Below are 21,772 nucleotides of genomic sequence, written 5' to 3' on the forward strand. Positions count from 1 at the left end.
TAAAATCAATATGCATATATTTACTTATAAGACATTACTTCGGTTAAATGATTGCAATGTACATTGGAGTTCTTTGTCATATAGTTAAAAATGTACAACACAAATTAATTAAATATCACAGTAATTTGTCTAACGAAGGAAATTAAGGATTGCTTTAGTTTCTTCACCCGTTCCTGTATTTGTGGCTTTCACTTCTATTTCTGTACCTCCAAACGTTAGTTGAACTGATACCTCACGGTCCTTTCCTCTACGGGTGTCTGGCATCTGTACAGTAAGTTCCCCTAGATAGTCGCATGAGGGGTCATCCGTGTACCGGGGTTTCTTCTCTGTTGAGGTATAAATGGATATTAGCATACTTGTCTGTTTAGAATGCAACGGGTAATACATTTTTTCTTCCGTTGCTTCATTAATATGTACAGCTTGTCCAATTTCTACATGTTTACTGAAGGAATCTTTACACCTGGCTTTTCCATCTACCATTTTTCGTTTGCTTTCGGGATCAATACCTTCTTTGAATCTGGAGTTTGTCCGAACTCCATATGTGAACTTACAAACCCGCGTAGATATAATTCTTGGTTCATAACCGTATTGAACCGCTCCTTTCAATACTGCCAAACCAGCTTCGTGTGGAATAATTATATTTTTATCTGGAAAGCTTACTTCAACAGCTTTTCGAAGCATTGGAGAATCGGAAAACCCACCAACCATTAGTATTGTATCTGTTCCTCTTACTTTTTCTTCTTTAAATATGCCTTTCAAATGCTGAACAATGTGTTGACAGGTTGAATCGAAAAACCCTTGCGCCAAAGCTGCATCAACACGCAGTTTGTCACCCACCCATGTTACTCGCTTAGATGAAGACACTGACTGTTTAAAATCTGTACCTTCTTCCCTTTTGAATATTTCGCTTAAAGTACTAGGAACTCTGAATGTCACTTTCGACGTTTGGTCTGGTTGGATGTTACGCTTCTTGATTTCGAATTCTCTGCAAAGGTCCAAGTGTCCAGCCTTATCTTCATCCCGGAATTTGTAAACAGTCGTAGGTCCTGCCAGCTCCATCATGTATTCATCAAACGCCTGGTCCACTTTAGTTCCTCCCCAGTCACCCCCATTGGCCATATACAGTTGTTTAATGGATCCATCCGTTTGAACTTCCTGGACAGTAATATCAACCGTACCACCTGCGAAGAAAAACATTAATGTAGATTTTAAAAATGGTAAAGTCATAATTGGTTTGCATTTCAATCTTGGCGGACTAACGCAAAAAAAATAATAGTACAACCAATCAATTCAGACCAGCATATGATATTTTCTATTTTTTAAATTATCTTATCCGGCTAGCCACTTTTTACGTGGACCTGAACATTGTCAATAACACGTCTCTGTGAAATATTTTATCGAAAGGCACCAGAAGTCGCAAGTCTAAATTTACCCATTAGAAACACAACTTTAAACAACTGATGGATTAAACCGAGGAGTATACTAGTCAATCCACTAAACGCGGAGAAGGCGACTAGATACTCTTTTCGAATTGGTTTAGGCAGTGTGGTGAATAAACTCATCATAGATACCAGGACTTTTAGTATATACGCCAGACGCGCGTTTCGTCTACAAAAGACTCATCAGTGACGCTCGAATCCAAAAAAGTTAAAAAGGCCAAATAAAGTGCGAAGTTGAAGAGCATTGAGGACCAAAATTCCTAAAAGTTTTGCCAAATACAGCTAAGGTAATCTATGCCTGAGGTATACAAGCCTTAGTATTTCAAAAAATTAAAAAATTTGTAAACAGTAAATTTATAAATATAACCATATCAATGACAATTCATGTCTGCTACTGGGCTTGTGATAATTTATTGAAATTAAAACTGAATGCCAATTGGTCTATGATTAGACATATCATGATGCATTGACTTATAAAGATCCAAATGTTGCCAAGCACCTGTCTTACCAAAACGAAACAAATGTTGTTGTCTGGCAGACGGAGCCACAAGCAACATCATGTTTTTGTGTAAATAACATTTCATAATTGCTTCATGTATTGAAAATTCACTTGGAAACAACATATTTACCACCGTGACACTTCCAAAAGAAAACCCGAATAATCATCGATCTATCCCAAATTCTTTGGAACTTCAACCAAAAATGAAGAACTGGTTCTACCTTCATCCTAACAAGCAAAGTTGTATGTTTGGGTCTTCTAAGAGCTCCACGAAACCTTTTTTCTAAACTATACTAGCATTCATTTTATCAACAAGTAATGCCGGGTTTTATTGTTATTGCGAACCTACCTACTCGATTTGAATCAGATAGGAACTCTTAAAATATCAAAGATCTGTTAGAGTACATACAAGTCTCTTTCTTTCAGAAGTACATGTAGCATAAACGCATAGGACTTTTCTATCCTTTACACAAGTATACTCAATTCCGAGCTTAAAACCGTAGATACATATCTTGTTTTAGGGAGAGAGAAATCATACTTTGTGTGAAAACTACTCTGATTCAAACAAAGAATTCTCTGAAACTGACATTATCAAATTGTGTTATTTGTTGAATTACAACATATCTGTCACGCTTGGAGGACGTGTTTTATAACAAACAATCGACATTCCCATTATTAATAACACTTTATAGCTTGCTGTTCGGTGTGAGCCAAGCCTCCGTGTTGAAGACCGTACCTTGACCTATAATGGTTTACTTATGGAGAGTTGTCTAATTGGCACTCATACAACATATTTTTACATAATTATATGCTCATCTTCTTTTCGAATTGTTTATTTTGTTTATATGAGGTATACTTCACACAGGAGCGTAAAAATAACAAAAAGAAGCTAGTGTTATCCTTTAACTTCGCGTGTCACATCACAGACCATTTCCTCTCAACTAATAATAAATGACTATGTTGAAAACATCTACATCCCATGGAACTTGCAATAATAAAGGATACAAAAAATACTAAATAGTCTACTTCGTATATTTGCCATTATCTAGAAATTGTTAATGGGGATAGGTTGACAACATACCTTAAATAAAAAGAGATGATTTTAGCTTTGCAATTGTGAACTTTCTATTTTTATTAAGCAACTGCATATAGATTATATATCTCCCAGCTGATAAGATATTCAAGAACTTGTGTTACATATTATGAATTCTCTATGGAAAGTCGCTGATTACAGGAAATCTATTAAACCAAGTGTTTCAAGTGGTGAAGTTAGAAGTAATACTTTCAAATTGCAACCAAAATCTCCTTTTTTCCTCGAATGTGACATTATTCACGGAGTAACACGACGGTTGCCATATGAATAACAGGATATGCGTACCCTTCTTGAGCACTTAATAATACAGCCAGATTTTTTTTGGGGGGAGGGGGGCAGTTGCTCGATGCTTGTACTTTTGTATTTTAGTCGTTTTTAATGTTTGTTTTTGTCATGGAGATGTCAGTTTAGGATTTTGGGTGACCTTTAGATAATTTTCGCCTCTTTTATCTGTCTTTTACTTTAGACTTCTGCTTCAATATAAAGGAACAAACATAATAACCATTCAATTTGTTTTTACTAGTTTTAAAATAGATTCCAATTAGGGGAAACTCATTCAGGTATAGATGTTTAAAACGTTTACCTTTAAAAAAATCCATAAATGATATAGACTGCATTTGTTAAATCGTTTTTTTAACACTGCTAAATTTACCTAAAATACATGTGTACTACCCTTTTGATTTTTTGAGACGATACCACAGGCAGTTTCTATCCATATGAAGGTCGACTATCCATATAAAAGATATGGATAGTCGACCTTCCTATGGATAGAAACAAGTGCCTGTGGACGATACCTCTAGACTCACATATTTGGGATACACTTCATTATAAACCCTGAAGATTACATACCCCCAGCATCAAGTATAAGATATTTTGTGCCTGGTGAGAACGCTCCAAGGGCCGATTTCCCGCCAGAATCTAAACGTTCAGTAGGAAGATGTTTACAATATATAGAAGCAGCTTCTGGTTCCAAGGCTAACATCAATTGGCTGTTGGGGATGCCTCCCTGCAAATAAAGAATTTCTCAACGATTAAACTTATGATTTTGAAGTGCTTCCACCACATTGGACATGTGGATTAAACAATATCAACTATTTAAATACACTGTACTATTATTTATATATTGTGAAGTAATGCTAGTATAATGTTACATTTTTGGAAAATAATCAATTATCCAGAAACCTCTCGGCCATTAGAAAAACAAACATAACCAACAATTGACCTTAACAAAACCAAACTATTATCATGGTCAATTTAGTAGGATCCTATACATTACTAACAGTCTATAACACATACGTTTACACTGTACAATTAAGTTTATGGAATCTATACATGTACACATGTATTGATAAAATACACTCGTTATAGAACTTGAACACAATACTAAACATGTAAGGGAGCTACAATTTGAATTTTATGGGGGCTTGGATGAAAAATGTTGTCCTGCATATTTTAAATGTAATCTCTTTATTTTTTACTCTATTCGGTCCTGCCTTTTTTATTAGTTTATCCCGACTTTTTTTTTTACATAAATTGTCATCCTAACCTTTTTTTGCAAAGAGTCTCAAAACTCATGTCCTGCCTATTTTGTAAAATTTCAACCTAGCATATTTGTAGTTTGTCTCTCATTGTATTAGCTATGGAAGGGCACTTCGACATTTAATGGTAGGCGCGATCAGCCGATAGATTGAGTATCCGACCTTATCATATACTTTGATTAATATAAATACATACCCTTACGTATACTTTTGGGCAAATGTTCTACCGTAAGCTATTATTCTTATGCTACTTCATGCAGATATAACTAGATTTGAAAAATATCTGATGCATTTACTACTGTAATTGCGTTCCCATCTGAGAACAACAAATACTTATTATTCAATCAGTAATTGTGTCACATATAGTTCATCTTATCATATATATATCATTCTTACAATATCGAGAACCTTGAAAAGTCACCTGTTCCTGCAGCACACATCTTACCACTCATTACATAGTAGAGGGGAGGACAGGGGTAAGGAAACAGGGATAAAGGGGTAGAAGAAAGGAGAAAGGGGTGGGAGAAAGGAGAAAGGGGGTAGGAGAAAGGAGAGGAAGGCTGGGAGAAAGGAGAAAAAGTTGGAGAAAAAAATAAAATATGAAAAAATAAAATATCTCTCTTTTTTCCGGTAAATTAAAAAAAAATTAAGGAGAAGAGGGGTAGGAGAAAGGAGAAGAGGGGTGGGAGAAGGGAGAAGGGTACCACCCTGTCCTCCCCCTCATAGTAGGAACCCCTACCTCACCCAAGTCTTTGCAACTACTTATTGATAAATGGTATATTATGACTACGTATAAATTAATTACCTCCACAGCAGCTTCCCTCATGAACTGTTTGGCTGGATCTGACCAGATAGCAGGCACGGTTAGAACCCATGTGATCTCTGTCTTTTTAATCTGGATATCTCTCTTGACTATTTGTTCCATTAAATGTCCCCGTAGATAGTTGATACTTTTTGAAATGACTTTTATAGCTTCCAGATGTTTTCCTTGGTCATCTTCTATTGTAAGATTACGTGGTATCTCCTTCAAGGAAAAACAGGTATATTTTGTACTTATATTAATTGTTAGTGTTATACTAATCTAAATTCATTAGGTTGAAAATCTGCACATGTTTTCTTTTCATTTTGATATTGGTTTAAGGCTTTCTTATATGGTCATACTGTTTACAAAATATGAAAAACATACAATAATCTAAAAAAGAACCATTTGAAAAAAATATTAGAAAAGCTTTATTTATTTTTACATATTAATTTCTCAAATTTTAATTCATTGTATATAATGTTGGGAGCACTGCATATAATGTTGTGAGCACTGCATATAATGTTGTGAGCACTGAATATAATGCTGATCATTAATATAAGGCATTCATGGTGTTCCATACAAAACAGTATCGTTACAGGATAGTGATCTAGGTGTTCCCATTATGAATTCAAAAATAAATTAAAAACCAATTCTTCAGAGAACAATTGAAGGTCTTTCCACCTCGATAATAAGAATGAAATTTAAAAAACGATGTTAGAAAATGTCACTCCGTGTTGATGTAATGTGGTAAATCAAACTGATAAAAAAAAAATAAGATTAATAAGTTTATGCAGAAGACTTTAATTATTTAATAATGAACCAGAAAGAATTTTAGCAAAGGTCAAAATCTAGAACGTCCAATTGACCTTTGACCTTGACCTCAATTTTGAGGTCATTTGTCAGTGATCTCAAATTAAAAGATCCCAGGTCAATCACTTGTATGGTTGTGGAGAAATACTGATTTCAAATACATAAGGGGAGAAAACTCCCATGAAGGTTAACCAAATCTCTTCGTCTTAAATAGGTTGAAGTTGCGCCTTATTGTAAACAGTTATTTGGCAAACACATCATATCATTTACTGAAACAGTTTCTTTTTAATAATGATAGCAAGCAAAATTCAAAATTTATAATATGACCTTGACCTTCGACCTTGATCTCAATTTCAAGGTCATAGGTCAGTGAACACAAATCAAAAGACCCCAGGTCAATCACTTGTATGGTTGTGGAGAAATACTGATTTCAAATACAAAAGGGGAGAAAACACCTATAATGGTTAACCAAACCTCTTCGACTTAAAAAGGTTGAAGTTGCACCTTTTTGTAAACAGTTACTTGGCAAACACATCATATCATTTACCGTCACAGTTTCTTTGGAATAACGATAACAAGCAAAATTCAAAATTTATTACATGACCTTTGACCTTGACATTTGACCTTGACCTTTGACCTTGACCTCAAGTTCCTTCAAATAGACCAAGGACTTCAAATCACTTGAAAAGACTGCAGGCTTCTACGAATTACAAAGTATGAATTTATCCAACAAATCGTCTATCGTAAATTTTCAAAGGGAAATAACTCCCATAAGGTGTTTTCTGATCACTCAAGTCAAAATTAACCAAATCATTCTTAAGAGTAGACGAACAATTTGGTGAAAACAGTTTGCTAAAATCTTTTACGGTTTTAGAGATATAGCGATAACAAGAAGAAGGAGACGCGGGGAGATAACCCCAATAAGAATAAGTGTTCGGTCACACAGGGTGAGTTTTGAAATCCCCATTACTGTACAGCATCATTGGCCAAAAATCCCTTCGATATGTTGTAAGACAAAAAAGCATCTCAGACGGCAGAAGAAAAAAAAAATAATCAGAAGAAAAACAAAAGGTCTTTAACGTGGAAAGACCTAATAACCCAACTACCTTAATGTGTTTATTTCTGGATCAACAACGTTTTTCTGCATTCATGTACATTGCTAAAAATGCCCATGTATTGTCTAACGCAAGGAGACTCGTAAGCGGTTGTCTTGAATTATATCTTTAGTAACTAATGTGATGTTAAAGGCGGTTTGTTGTTAGCTTTGTTTAAAAGATGTTTTCACACAACTTCTCTAGACGCGGGACAGTTTAGAGCAGACAATTATTGAAAATGATATTTTGACCTTGTTGTTCGGTTCATCATGTTCATGACTCATCCACTTTAATATTATTGAATGATTCATTTAAAATATAAATCTCACATACATTAGTTAAGTACCGCTTTGATTCCTTCGGTTCCTTTGGTACTTAAGTTGATACTATTGTGGGTTAAAAGGTAAAAAATAAAAAGGAAATGCAATGAAATGTGAAAAAGAAGGCAACCCAGCATCAACGTCATGACTTATTATAATTAGGGTTTTAGTTTATGCGTTTTGGTCCTATAGTTGGTTGACCCCTTAAAGTATACATAGTTTACGTACATGATTTTTGTACAACTGCATTTTAAACCTGCTGAAAAAGTACCAACTGTGATGATCCTCACTTTCTGCAAGTGCTGTATACTTTTCCTCAGCCTCTGCTCCAAACGAATCAAAATCACCTCTGGCATTAAACAATACACATGTTGGAGTCTTCAGAGAAAGTCCTGCCTGAGAACCTAACGTCCATGTAAACCCGGATATTTTCAGAGGGTCTTCTTTATAGTCGCTCTTAAAGGCAAATGCATACCCAGAAAAGGTCGTACCAAAATCAATGGCCGCAACCAACAAAGAATCAGATGTAGTTTCATAACTATTCGCCATCTCTTTTTTAGTTTTCAGTTTCAATTATCATCTAATGTTTTATGTCGATCCTATAATATTGAAGTATACTATATAAACAACAACAGATGCATCGTACTAGATATAATAGTTTGGCCCAACAACGATTAATAATATTTATCTCTCTCTAATCACCAGATTTATACTTGCCATAAAACACTACGAATGCCACTTTTTGACAAAATAAGCTTATCCGTTTGGAACGCTTGATTACATCCCTTAATTTTGGGGTTCTTTCAGCATTTGTTTTCAATATATCTAGCTGTGGGGTTGTCTAGTCGTAACAGGGTTGTCTTATTAATACTATCTCTGTGCTGAAACAAATACAACAGCAACAACAAACAGCATATTACTTTGTTTTGTTCTCATTCGTTTTTTGATGTAGGGAATCTGCATTTATACATGGATGGGTTGTGAGTTTGTCCTGCTGAAAGCTAGACAAGAAACATATTCCGATTTGTTGTTAACGGTGTCAGTTGATTGATATTGTTGGTTGCTTAACGTCCAGTGGCAAATATTTCATGCATGTTCAGGACGAATTAACGTATCAGACCACTGTATATATGATTCATTACTGTATCTTATAAGGATCACAACGAGGATAGTCAATATAGGTGCAGGAATTTTCTATTTTATCAAACCTCTGAAGCATCCGATATAACCCCGTTTCGTGTTGCTTATCTCTGTATTCTTATATGACGTCCTAATCGTCACAAAATATGTTAAATACATGCACACAAACTTACTGTTTACATTCTCGTAATTATTTTCATTTTTTTTTCTGATAAAATACATATTTTTAGGTGCTTAGTAATACATAAACGTATATTTGTATTGTTTATCAAACAACATAAATATTTACCTTGCTATAAGTTTTTAAACATATTGAAATGAATATGTTTGTAGTTACATACTACACGGGGAGGACACGAGAACAACTAAGCAATTCTAAGGTATTTTGTAAGCTTCGACCTATAACGATACTGTATAAAATAGACTAACGTTAACGATAGTTAACGCTCAGTGTAAAATATGTACATATTAAATGCCTAACATGTTAAAATGAGAATACACTGGCGGATCTAGAAATATTCATAAGTGGGGGCCCACTGACTGCCTAAGAGGGGGCCAGCTCCAGTCACGCTTCATGCAGTGATTCTCTATATAAGCAACCAAATTTTTTCCCAAAAAGGGGGAAGCCCCCCCCCCCCCTAAATCCGCCTCTGGAATAGAACATGCCATGAAGGATTTTGTTCTTAAATTTTATGTGTAGTGTTTTATTGACTTTTTTCTTTTGGTCATTGTGTTGACTAATTTTCTGCGACTTATGGGGTTTTACTGTCCCCTTTTATGTTATACCTATTTTTGTCTGGCATGTCGATTTTATATCTTTATCAAAAGTATTCCTCGTCTGCTGTTGAAGATTACGAAATACAATTCAATCAGGCTTTCTGAAATGACATTTCTGACCTACTTAACGTTTTCATCTTTAAAAAAGGTAATTTTATTACTTGTTTGTTGAAAGTTTTCACAATTTACTATATTACTTGTAAGCAAGTAATGATGCATAATGTCCCTGTGAAGATTTTTTTGGCAAGGTGCAAGGGAGAAATTTTCCACAGTAAGTTGTATAAATAATTATATGACTTTCTGGGAAGTATCTACTTTCAGTTTCAAATTCAACTTCATGATCTATTATTACATATATGAATTAAACATGTTTAAACAACTGTCATTGTACATTCAATAAAAATATGTGTCACTACGAAATGATGTGCAGAAATTTTATAATGATTACATTATAGTCACGGACATATAAAACCATCATGGGCTAAAACATTACCCTTTGATTATATTATTTTGTTATTAATCAGCAGTTTATTCAATTATTTTTAGATAATAAAGTATTCGATATCAATTAAAAACAAAAATATTCCGCAATTATGTTCAGAATAGGGATATCTTACAAAACCTTACCGTTTTATTTTACGGAGCAGATTCAATGCGTCAATAAACACTATATAAATCTCTATTGTATAATTTCTGATAAGACACAAGTATTTTTACTAGATCAATGACGTTCATATCACGTGAACAATTAGCTTCCTTGTTGTTGATTTGGTGACAACCCAAAAATACACAAGATTCCAGCTTCCTGAAATACAGGTATATACTGATTGATATAGTTTGAAATCTAGGCAATTCAAATACTTGCTAAAATGTGTTTAAACATATGTAATAATAAAACAATGCAACCTTTTTTTTAATATCGAAAGTTATTTAATGTATACGTCATTCATTAAAAAACGGTTAAACTATTTGTAAACAAATTTACACAGGTTTACCATTTTTCATAGCCAGGAGATTTTGGTTTACAAATGCATTTTCGTTTACAAAGGAATAGAAACTAGACAATATATGATTTGACAAAAATAAGGCTTATAACGCTTTTGGTTGTACATTTCCATAGTAACCAACACTGCAATGTATTGTGTTTGATATAACGAGTCATGCATGGTTTTTTTTAACGGCGAAATCTCTCACTATGCCTGCATCCTAGGCTACTTTATTATAGGTATTTGAAATTTCTGAAGACCTTAACAGATATGTTCAAAGTTCATGCATGTATATATATGGTATACAGATGTACTGTAAAATTGTTTAAGCTCTTACCAAAGTTTGGCAAATATATATAGAAATTCTCTACCCTTGCTAAAATAGAAAACATACGGTTAAATGATTGTTCATTGTTGACATTCATTTAAAAAGATATTTTAAGCGCATCATGTGCTTAGCGTGTTTAATAAAGTCAAATTAACAAAGAAACATTTGATAACTAGGCTACTATAAAGTTTAAAATTCATATAACAAAGAAAATAATAAAATAGAAATGGTCACTTATTCAAGTGACTGTGGCTTTGGTATTAACGTAATTTTGCTGATTATTTTCTCGAATGTAAGATTCGAATTATTACAAAAAATGAATTATACAGAAAATTGAAACATCATGATTAATTCGTCATTTTATTTGTTAAGGTATTATCGGCATTTTTATTTAAATGATTTCATTTCATAACGCAATATGGACCAATATGGATGTTTTTAACAAAAAAGATTTTCAACTAAGCATTTCTAAATAACTTCGAATGAATTATTTTACAACTTTTCTTACATTTTCTCAAACTGTATGATTTTTAAGTCATCTTATAAAATGCTGGATTTATAAAATGCACCTGAAATGAACATATTTGCTTGGCATAATTTTAGACGTAGCAGTACACTGGTATGGCCGCTGGTGAAACAATCTCGGAGTCTCTGTTTGTAGCAGCAATAGACTTTGGTACAACGTATTCTGGTTATGCCTTTGGTAATAGAAATGATTACAAAGATGATCCCTCAAAAGTAGCCGGTTGTCACTGGAGTATGGGTTCACAACCGGGGCTCTCCCTCAAGACACCGTCATGTATTTTGTTTGACCCCGAACAAAACTTTGACTCCTTCGGTGGAGAAGCCGAAGATAAATATACAGAACTAGCACAAGATGAAGAACATGGTGACTGGTATTTTTTCAGAAGATTCAAAATGCAGCTTTATGGCAAAGAGGTATCATAATGACTTATATATGCTGCTGCGTGTAAACATACATGTATCTTAACTCAAGCCGGGTGCAATGCTTTTTTTAATGTAGTTCTTGAAACATACTGCTTAATTGACTCAGTTAAAAACTTAAACAAATGCCTAATAAAACTTTTCAACCAATCCGAAATGATTTTGTTATAATCATGAAAGAAAATGTCAAACAAAAACACGTGCTGATGCTCATATACATATTTATAGATTTAAGAAGATGTGATACGAGTGCCAATGAGACAACTCTCCATCCAAGTCACTATTTGTAAATGGAAACCATTATAGGTCAACTACATGTATATATATTAGTTATGCATACTTCATTTATTCAACAATCAAGAGGTAGAATTCTACTCATTCTCCTGCATCACAAACCATACTCATAGATACATAGATCAATGTTGTCCTAAAAAATGAACATGAAATAAAGACTATTGTTAAAAACACTTTACATACAAATCCTGGTCAGATCTGATAGGTTAGGTCAATTCACATTGATCAGAAATAGAAAAAAAACAGAGACGTTGTTATGCATTATATGCAATAGACATTTACTTTGACATTACGTCAATGAGGTGGGAAATTTTCGCTTTCTCCTTCATTTTGTATGGGTAAATTATGTCGAAAACCGTTTAGGTCCAACATTTTTGGTTAAGCACCGTTTGCTTCCAGAATATTTCATATATTGTCTTTGTGACTAAGATAGTTTTTTTTTTAAATAGAATTATTTTACCTACCAACCAAATTATATATTTTTTTCATTGAGATAGGACACACATATGTTTATTTAGAGCTTAGGTAATAACATGGGTTTTAACAGTACTTGTAGTGGCGGATTCAGGGATGGACGGGGGCTTGAAGGCAGTTGGTAACAAAGTGCGCCGTACTTTATTATTCAACAGAAAATGCCGATATTTGTAATTAAGATTTTAACTAAAATGTTCATAAATCGAAACAGCAATTTTACAGAATATCTTATTATGTATGCAGGAATTATCAAAAGACTTCATGTTGGAAGGAGAAAATGGTTTACAAATGCCAGCCATAAAAGTGTTTGCAGAAAGCATCAAATTCCTGCGAACACACTTTGAGGACCATATAAAGAATAAAGCCGATGAAATCAAACCACGTGATGTAGAATGGGTGTTGACCGTACCAGCCATCTGGCCAGATCCAGCTAAAAAGTTCATGAAGGAAGCTGCTAATGCTGTATGTATTAGGTTATTGTTAAAGATGATTTGTATATTTTTTCAAATATTAGATATAAACATGTCAGATATAACGTTAAAGTATCATAATTTTTATTATGACATGACTTAAGGCCCAACGTTTACAAATTGTAGCTAAAGTCGTTTGTTTTTAGGCCTGTTTTGTTTGGAGAAGATATATCCATGTATACATAGGTCTTCCATGTCTTTATATTCAGTTTTCTTTTGTTGCAAGGTAAACTGATTTTAAGCGAAATTTTATTTAATTCCATAAAGTGTAAGAATGTACATCAAAAGCAACAATGACGGTCTGTTTTACGTTGATACGATATTTCAGAGTGAAATGAACGTTTTCTACGATATATCATTGCCCTTATCATTTATTGCTGTCACTACTCATCATCAAACGTTTTACTTGTCACAGGCAACATGATGGGTGTTTAGACGTTTAACTTGTCAAAGGCAACACTATGGGTGTTTAAACGTACTTGTCACAGGCAACACGATAGATGTTTAAACGTTGTACTTGTCACCGGCAACACGATAGATGTTTAAACGTTGTACTTGTCACAGGCAATACTATGGATGTTTAAACGTTGTACTTGTCACCGGCAACACGATAGATGTTTAAACGTTGTTCTTGTCATAGGCAACACTATGGATGTTTAAACGTTGTACTTATCACAGGCAACTTGAACATGAGAGGTGTTTAGACGTTTAACTTGTCATAGGCAACACGATGGGTGTTTAAACGTTTTACTTGTCATAGGCAACATGAACTGTGTTTAAACGTTAAATGTGTCATATGCAACACGATGGGTGTTAAAATTATTTACTTGCCATATGCAATATTTTAACGTTTTACTTGTGATAGACAACATTTAAACGTTGTATTTGTCATAGGCAACACGAATCGATTGGTGTTTTTAAGGAATCAGGAACTGCTTAAGCGTCTTGAGAAGTTACCTGCGGTAATGTGGGACCTCATACTGGTCATTCTAGAGTGTTATTGAAGTATGTTTGTTGTGGTTCATTAAAGCGTTTCTCGTTTCTCGTTTTTCTATATAGATTAGACCGTTAGTTTTCCCGTTTGAATTGTTTTACACTAGTAATATTTTGGGGCCCTTCATAGCTTGCTGTTCGGTGTGAGCCAAAGCTCCGTGTTGAAGACCGTACCTTGACCTATAATATTTTCCTTTTATTTTGTAAAATTTTGTATAATAAATTGTGACTTGGATGGAGAGTTCTCTCATTGGCACTCATACCACATTTTACTATATCTATTGATTTATTTATGTTTTATGTTTTATGTTTTCGACTTTTCGTTTTTGTTTTATGGCTATGGCATTATTTTCTTTCTTAAACTCGAAATATTTTATTACCCCGATTTATATTATCCGTCCTCTGTCGGCAATAGCTGATTCTCTGACAATCACGTTGAAAGCTAAATTAGCAATAAGGAGGATAGAGTATAGTGCCAATCTTATATCCAAAATGTCAGATCATAGATTATATTTTTAATGCTTCGGCTTGTTTCTATGGAAAAACTTTTTTTACAATAATCTTGAAATTTGTAGATCAAATTTTATTTTGTCAGGGAGGTATACCCAACAGTCGTCTCATTTTGGCGTTAGAACCAGAAGCTGCATCTATCTACTGTAAAAACTTACCTGTAGATAGAACTCTTTCTACTGGTGGAAGATCTACCCTCGATGCTTTTGCTCCGGGAACACAGTATCTAATACTGGATGCAGGAGGTAAATGAATGTATCTAACAAACCATTAAAACACGTATCTACCGAACCATTATTACTGTTCCCCCTATTACATGAAAGACTCCGTGTCTGAGTGTGGAATATCCCGGAATTGTGAGGCTATGTACATGAAAATGGAGATCGACAATTGTAGTTAAAAATAAAATGTTTGTCACAGTCAAATTACAATTAAAATAGCATAAGTTGTAGCTTAATGCTAAACATATTCACATCTTGTACGTCGGCTAAAATACAATAGTTAGAGAGCCAGACAAGATCTTCCAAATGTTAAGGTGAAGAAACCACTTTTGAAGGATTCTAGGGAGATTGACATTCAAATTGCCTCCGGGAGATCATTCCAAACATAATAGTGCTTGGGAAAAAAGACGATTTAAAATAGTCTTTACTTGTATTATATACATGCCGAAACCTATGTTGTCACCATTCACAACATAAAATTGAGAAAGGAAATGGTGAATATGTCAAAGCGACAACCACCCGACCATAGAGCAAACAACAGCCGAAGGCAACCAATGGGTCTTCAATGTAGCGAGAATTCCCGCACCCGTAGGTGTCCTTCAGCTGGCCCCTAAAATATGCATAATAGTACAGTGATAATGGACGTCATACTAAACTCCGAATTATACACAAGAAACTAAAATTTAAAATCATACAAGACTAACAAAGGCCAGAGGCTCCTGACTTGGGACAGGCGCAAAATTGCGGCGGGGTTAAACATGTTTATGAGATCTCAACCCTCCCCCTATACCTCTAGCCAATGTAGAAAAGTAAAAGAATAACAATACGCACATTAAAATTCAGTTCAAGAGAAGTCCGAGTCTGGTGTCAAAAAATGTAACAAAAGAAAATAAATAAAATGACAATAATACATAAATAACAACAGACTACTAGCAGTTAACTGACATGCCAGCTCCAGACCTCAATTAAACTGATTGAAAGATTATGTCTTCATCATATGAATATCAGGTACAATCCCTCCCGTTAGGGGTTTAGTATCATACTATCATAAAATATATGAGAAGAACATAACCCGTGTCATGCCAACAACTGTTTTTTTTAAGAAATAAATGTGTTTAGTTCCGATGCAAAGACCCTATCAGTGAATCAATGTTAAAGCCAAAATATGCAAGCATCTATAGAACCATTACCAACAAATGTTAAATCACATACGTTTTACATATTTGGGGCCAATTTCTCTGATTAACTAACATACCCCGGAGAGTAGTCTTCCAGATTCAAATTGAATTATTTTTGGTCAAAGATTCAAACATTTTTAAATTGTTGCAGAAATGCATAATTATACAGACAAACCTTCTTAAGGGACCGTCTGTATTAAGAAAAAAACTGTGCTATGAGTTCGAATGTATGTCCCTTTGCAGTGCATTTCATATAGATTGAATCTGTATTAAAAAACCGCCTGTCTTATGAGACCACCTTTTTGCTCTCGCAAATATAGATACTACATTAAACGGTTCTAATTTTATTGTGTCATATTCCCGTTTGAAAATCAATGTCTCTTCAGAGATAGCAAGGCCAAACAATGATATCCAGGTGTAATGATAAGTCGTTATCCTAAGGCTATTTTTTTCTTATTTTTTCTGTACACTTAGCTTTCATTTTTTATTACCATGCATTGTCAAGCTTGGTAACTCATAATTATTTGTCAGTAACTAAATGTACGATGCTGTCCCATACTGAACCTTCTGACCTTGTTTGTTTACATTTAAATTTCAATGGCGTCAAAATCACGTGATGTCAATTCGTTCTACCCAATCAAATTGCTCTACTGTCAATTAGGGGATTTTCCAGTCTACGGCAATTACGTTATTTCTTTGTGGGATATTGCTTCAAAATAGTTTGCAATAATTTTGGGTTTTATTCAACAGGAAAACTCTTTTTTTGCCATCCCTTTTGACATCAGTGGAATTCTGTATGAATATTTAACTACAGTCATGATGGTCAGAATATCGATCTTTTTATAATGAATAAAAAGAAAATTCTATGAAAAATAAATGTAAATTATTTTTCATTAACCTACTCTATATTCCTGTACAAAATTATGGCATGGGCATCGTTTTTTCAATCAGTTTTCCTTTCATTTTGGTTGGGATTTTTTCGCGGGAAAATCATGAAAGACGTAATGAGCATGTCATTTTAAAATTCCTAAAAATACGATTTGCTTGACCTGTATTGCCTGCCACAAGATTGATGACGCTGAATGGAATGTACACAAAGCAATGGAGGCCGGAAGTGGGATTTTGTGAAGTTCTAGAATGTTTTTAGACATTCGGAAGTCGGGATTGAAACGGGCATTAGAAATTTGGTATTTTTTAGCAATAATTGAGAACAACAATGAAAACTTACCTTCAGAAATGTTTTTTTATTCAAAAGTTTAGAAAAAACGTATTCTACATTGTTTTTCTAAGCCGGAAGTAGCGTAGTGACGTCAATGCGGAGTTTCCCCGTGTGTTAAGTTCAAACACAAATACCTAACGAACTGACAAGATGAACGATTTTAGACTACGGTAGGATACAAACCGAAAATGACTAAACGTATACCTAATCACAGACAGTGAATCAAAATCACGAGAGGGATACAATTCTTAATTCTGATTTGATCGAGGCCAAAACCAAATGTTTATAAAAAGAACTGATATTATCGAAACAGACAATTACATTTAGACCGTTGGTTTTCTTGTTTTTATATTGTTTTACAATTGGAATCAGTACTATATAAAATTGCAAAAATAAATTTTATATACATCATTTAGTCTTCTATTAGCTTTTATCAACCTAACATTTGCCTTACTGATTTTTGAGTAAAACAAGAACATAGGAAATGTGCCACATGTTTTTTTTTGTTAAAACAAACGGTAGTTTTTATAAAATGGTCACAGAAACCGCGATGCTGTAATTACTTTTGGAGTAAAAGTATTTTATCAAATCTCACACAACAATCAAATTATTTTTATTCAAGTACTTTTATTTTTATTTTAGGTGGAACGGTTGATATTACTGTACAAGAAATAAAAGACGATGGCGACATCAAACAGATTTATATGGCCAACGGTGGAGATTGGGGCGGAACTAAAGTCGACGAAGCATTTGACGAATTCCTGACGGATATTGTTGGATCAGATACGGTGGAAAAATTCCGGAAGGATGACAAAGTCGATTATCTAGGTCTGTGTAGAGAATTTGAAGTGAAAAAGCGAAGTATTCGCCCAGACAGCACAGCTAAAATAACAATTCGAATTCCATTAAGTTTAAGTGAAAGATTTCAAGAAGTGAAAGGAGTTTCGCTGAAAAGTTCCTTCAAATCAAACAAATCAATGTCATGGGTGGGTGATAAATTACGTGTCGATCCCGACACTGCTAAAAAGTTCTTTGAAGAACCATGCCAACGCATTGTTGACCATCTGAAGGATTTATTCCAGAAAGGAGCAGTTGTCGATACAGACATCATTTTAATGGTTGGTGGTTTTTCTGAATCACAAATGCTGCAGGAAGCAATAAAGTCGGCATTTCAAAGCAAAACTGTAATAATACCAGAAGATGCAGGTCTTGCTGTGCTCAAAGGTGCAGTTCAGTTCGGATTTAATCCAAAGGTTATAAGTCCAAGAATCCTTCGATACACTTTTGGATTCGGTACAAATATGCAGTTCCGTCCACATACTGACCCAGAAGATAAGAAACATTTTACTAATAATAAGATGTATTGCCGGGATAGATTTGGAAAGCATATCGGGAGAGGAGAACCGATGGAGTGCGGGGATCTAACCAATACGAAAACATACAATCCATTAAAAGAAAACGCGAGTAAAATTGTACTTCCTCTCTATTCGTCTCGTTCTGATGATCCACAATATATCGATGAAGAAGATTGTACTTATATCGGGAAATTTGAGGTTGATTTGTCAGACGTAACTGGTCCTGATCGGGACGTCGAGATCGGGATGAAATTTGGAGGGACTGATATAGCTGTTGAAGCAACGATTAAGTCAACTGGACAAAAAATTGAAGCACGTTACAGTAAATTACGTGCATTGTAAACATAGTTTATTGAGACAGTTTCATTGTACATTTAAAGTACAGTATATAGTTTATAGTTTGTTATACTTATATGTCGCTACGCGTGAATTTCATTAATTACATTATAACTGTAGTTATAGATTCATTACTGCTAAAAGGGCTTTCAAATTTTTCTGAAAACGATTAAAAAAAATATTCCCTTATATATCTGTTTATCAGTACCAAAAAAAAAATCATTCCCGTGATTTTGTTTAACAGTTTTTATCCAATAGCTATATTTGTCAGAAGAACATTAAAAACAAATGATAATGATGTTTGATAATTTTACAGTCAACTTTTGAAAAGTTTGTGCCACGTCGTAGGCAGTTGTTTTACTAATAATTTAATAATGTTATTTGACTGATCTCTAAAACTTTTTGAGTACGCCCAGGTAAGGGGGTTCATTTTAAGCTCACCTGACCCAAAAGGCAAATTGATCTTTTCTCATCAATTGGCATCCGTCGTTGTTGTCGTCCGTTAACTTTTACAAAAATCTTCCCCTATGAAACTACTAGGCCAATTTTACCAAACTTGGCCACAATCATCACTAGAGAATCTAGTTTAAAAATGGGTCCGATGACCCCGCCTGCCAACGAAGATGGTCGGCATGGCTAAAAATAAAACATAGGGGTAAAATGTAGTTTTTTGCTTATATCTCTGAAACAACCTTTTTAGAGCACAAATCTGACGAAATAAAAATGTTCATCAGGTTAAGATCTATCTGCTGTAAATATTCCAGATGAACTAGACAACCCTTTGTTGGCTTGCAGTCACCGAATTGGTAATTTTAAGGACATTTTGCGGTTTTTTGTTAATATCTTGAATATTATTATAGAGATAAACTGTAAAAAGCAATAATGTTCAGCAGAGTAAGATCTACAAATAAGTCAACATGACAAATATGGTCAATTGACCCTTAAGGAGTTATTGTTCTTTATAGTTTGGTTTTTTTTTACAATTTTTCGTAAATTTTTGTAATCTTTAAAAAAAAATCTTATGAAACAACCGAGATAAATTTAAACATACTTGGCCACACTCAGCCTTAGTGCATCTAGTTAAAAAATGTGTCCGATGATCCTGCCTGCCAGCTAACATGGCAGCATTGCTAAAAATAGTACCTTGGGGAGGGTGGAAATGCATTTTTTGACTTATATATCTTTGAAAATAAAGCAAACAAATAACTGCTGCACTATTTCTTGCATCAATTATAAATAAAAATATCAGATAAGCGACAAAGGCTCCTTGGAGCCTCTAGTTTTATGTTTCTTCCCCTTCGAAACTTTGGTACTTGGTACCTTTAAAGTTATATACCAACAACACATGTGTTCTTTTGCTGGTTTCAAATATTTCCCGTCGCAGTAATATGGGTCCCTTTGTTAGTGTCGAGGATTATACAGTCCAGGTACAGATGTCTATGTTGGTTTCTAAGAAAATATGTGACTAACGTACATTGTACATGTGTTCTTTTGGTTTGAAGCCTTAGTTTGCATATCTTTGTATCTCCACCATAAGGTTTGTTATGTTCACTTTGAAGTATTTGGTTTCTAGCATCACTATAGTTGAATAAAATATCGAAACTCGCATATGTTCCATTATATTATAATCGTTATTATGTAATTCCATATCACTATTTATACTTGTAGAATTTTACCTTTTCTGTGTATGAAAGCCCATTCAAATAAAGTTATTGTCCTGTTGTTTACTTTATGTAAAATGGGGTTATTCGTAAAAATGTCGAAGCAGGTGAAGAACACATGTGTGCCATGTAATATAATACTACAGTGCGTACAAAGATGCAATCGAAACTTTTATGAAGATGCATTTCAATAGGCCTGTTAAAATATGGTCCGTGTAACACTTATCAATTTAAAGTTTTAAAAAGTTTTGAAACTTTAGATTTTTGAAATTTTACCCAAATTATTAAAATATTAAAATTCTAAATATCGTTTATAAATTTGATAGTTTAGGAATTTGGTCAAACTTTTAAAATACTAAACCCAACGTGCAATTTTGATTATTTCACTTTTTGAAAGTTTGATTTTTTAAATTTTTGATTAAAATATCAAAAATAGAAAAGGGGCGAAAAGAGGGGTACCTTTAAACACTGATGTTAACACGGCTCTGATAACAATCATTCATAGTTATAAGTAAATAGCACGAAATATATCAAATCATTTTTAATTACAAAATAAATAATGGAAAGAAGAAGCCTGTTTTTTATATATATAAAACATATTAGACATCGCATGGGATAACAGTATTCTGAAATTTTAAGGTTGTGCATCTATCAAAAATAATTTGTTAAACCTATTTAAACCGGAATTAAATAAGTTGATTTAAATCTCTTATATAAAGTTAGCGTTTGAGATAATAATTCAGAGCTATTTGGTGTTCCAAGTGCCCAACATTTAGAAGTAACAGTGAAAACTGACCAACTCGCAGTAAACCAAATAGTATTATTCGCCTTTTTGACGTTCATGATGAAGGAAGAGCCAGAAAAAGCGCTTTGGTCGCATGCATGCAATTTTAAACGTTTTTTTTTTTATCGATTGCATGACGATAATATATTGCCTTTAATGATTTATTTCAGTTCCAAGAAATAACACGGAAGGAATACTTAATGTATAGCGTCGCAATGAACGTTGAGCTAGGCGCGCTTCAGCTGGCCCCTAGACAAAAAAGTGTACTGGTTCAGTGATTATAGACGTCATACTAAACTTCGAAATATAACAATGAACTAAAATTAAAATCATACAAGACTTAAAAGGACAGAGGCTCCTGAATTGGGACAGGCGCACAAATGCGACGGGGTTAAACATGTTTCGTGAGATCAAAACCCTCCTCTATACCTCTAGCCAATAAAGAATGAAAAACACACAGTAATACGAACAGTAAAACGCACTTGAAAAGGAATTCAATTCCTATG

General features: G+C 33.9%; 2 protein-coding genes across 2 annotated transcripts; one reads left to right on the top strand and one right to left on the bottom strand.

Annotated features, from left to right (window-relative positions):
* On the bottom strand, positions 1-10,247 carry LOC143085094 (heat shock 70 kDa protein 12B-like). Its single transcript, XM_076261278.1, has 5 exons — positions 10,140-10,247; positions 7,824-8,194; positions 5,375-5,593; positions 3,881-4,037; positions 1-1,181 (listed from the first exon to the last, which is right to left on the bottom strand). The coding sequence occupies exons 2-5, from the start codon at positions 8,142-8,144 to the stop codon at positions 130-132; spliced, it is 1,749 nt and encodes a 582-aa protein (XP_076117393.1). The 5' UTR covers positions 8,145-8,194; positions 10,140-10,247; the 3' UTR covers positions 1-129.
* Positions 10,205-20,082, top strand: LOC143085091 (heat shock 70 kDa protein 12A-like). The gene is made up of 5 exons (XM_076261275.1): positions 10,205-10,328; positions 11,430-11,765; positions 12,783-13,001; positions 14,598-14,757; positions 17,773-20,082. The coding sequence occupies exons 2-5, from the start codon at positions 11,448-11,450 to the stop codon at positions 18,825-18,827; spliced, it is 1,752 nt and encodes a 583-aa protein (XP_076117390.1). The 5' UTR covers positions 10,205-10,328; positions 11,430-11,447; the 3' UTR covers positions 18,828-20,082.
* The last annotated feature ends 1,690 nt before the right edge of the window (positions 20,083-21,772 follow it).

The sequence above is a fragment of the Mytilus galloprovincialis genome, chromosome 8 (assembly GCF_965363235.1).
Source record: "Mytilus galloprovincialis chromosome 8, xbMytGall1.hap1.1, whole genome shotgun sequence".
NCBI lineage: Eukaryota > Metazoa > Mollusca > Bivalvia > Mytilida > Mytilidae > Mytilus > Mytilus galloprovincialis.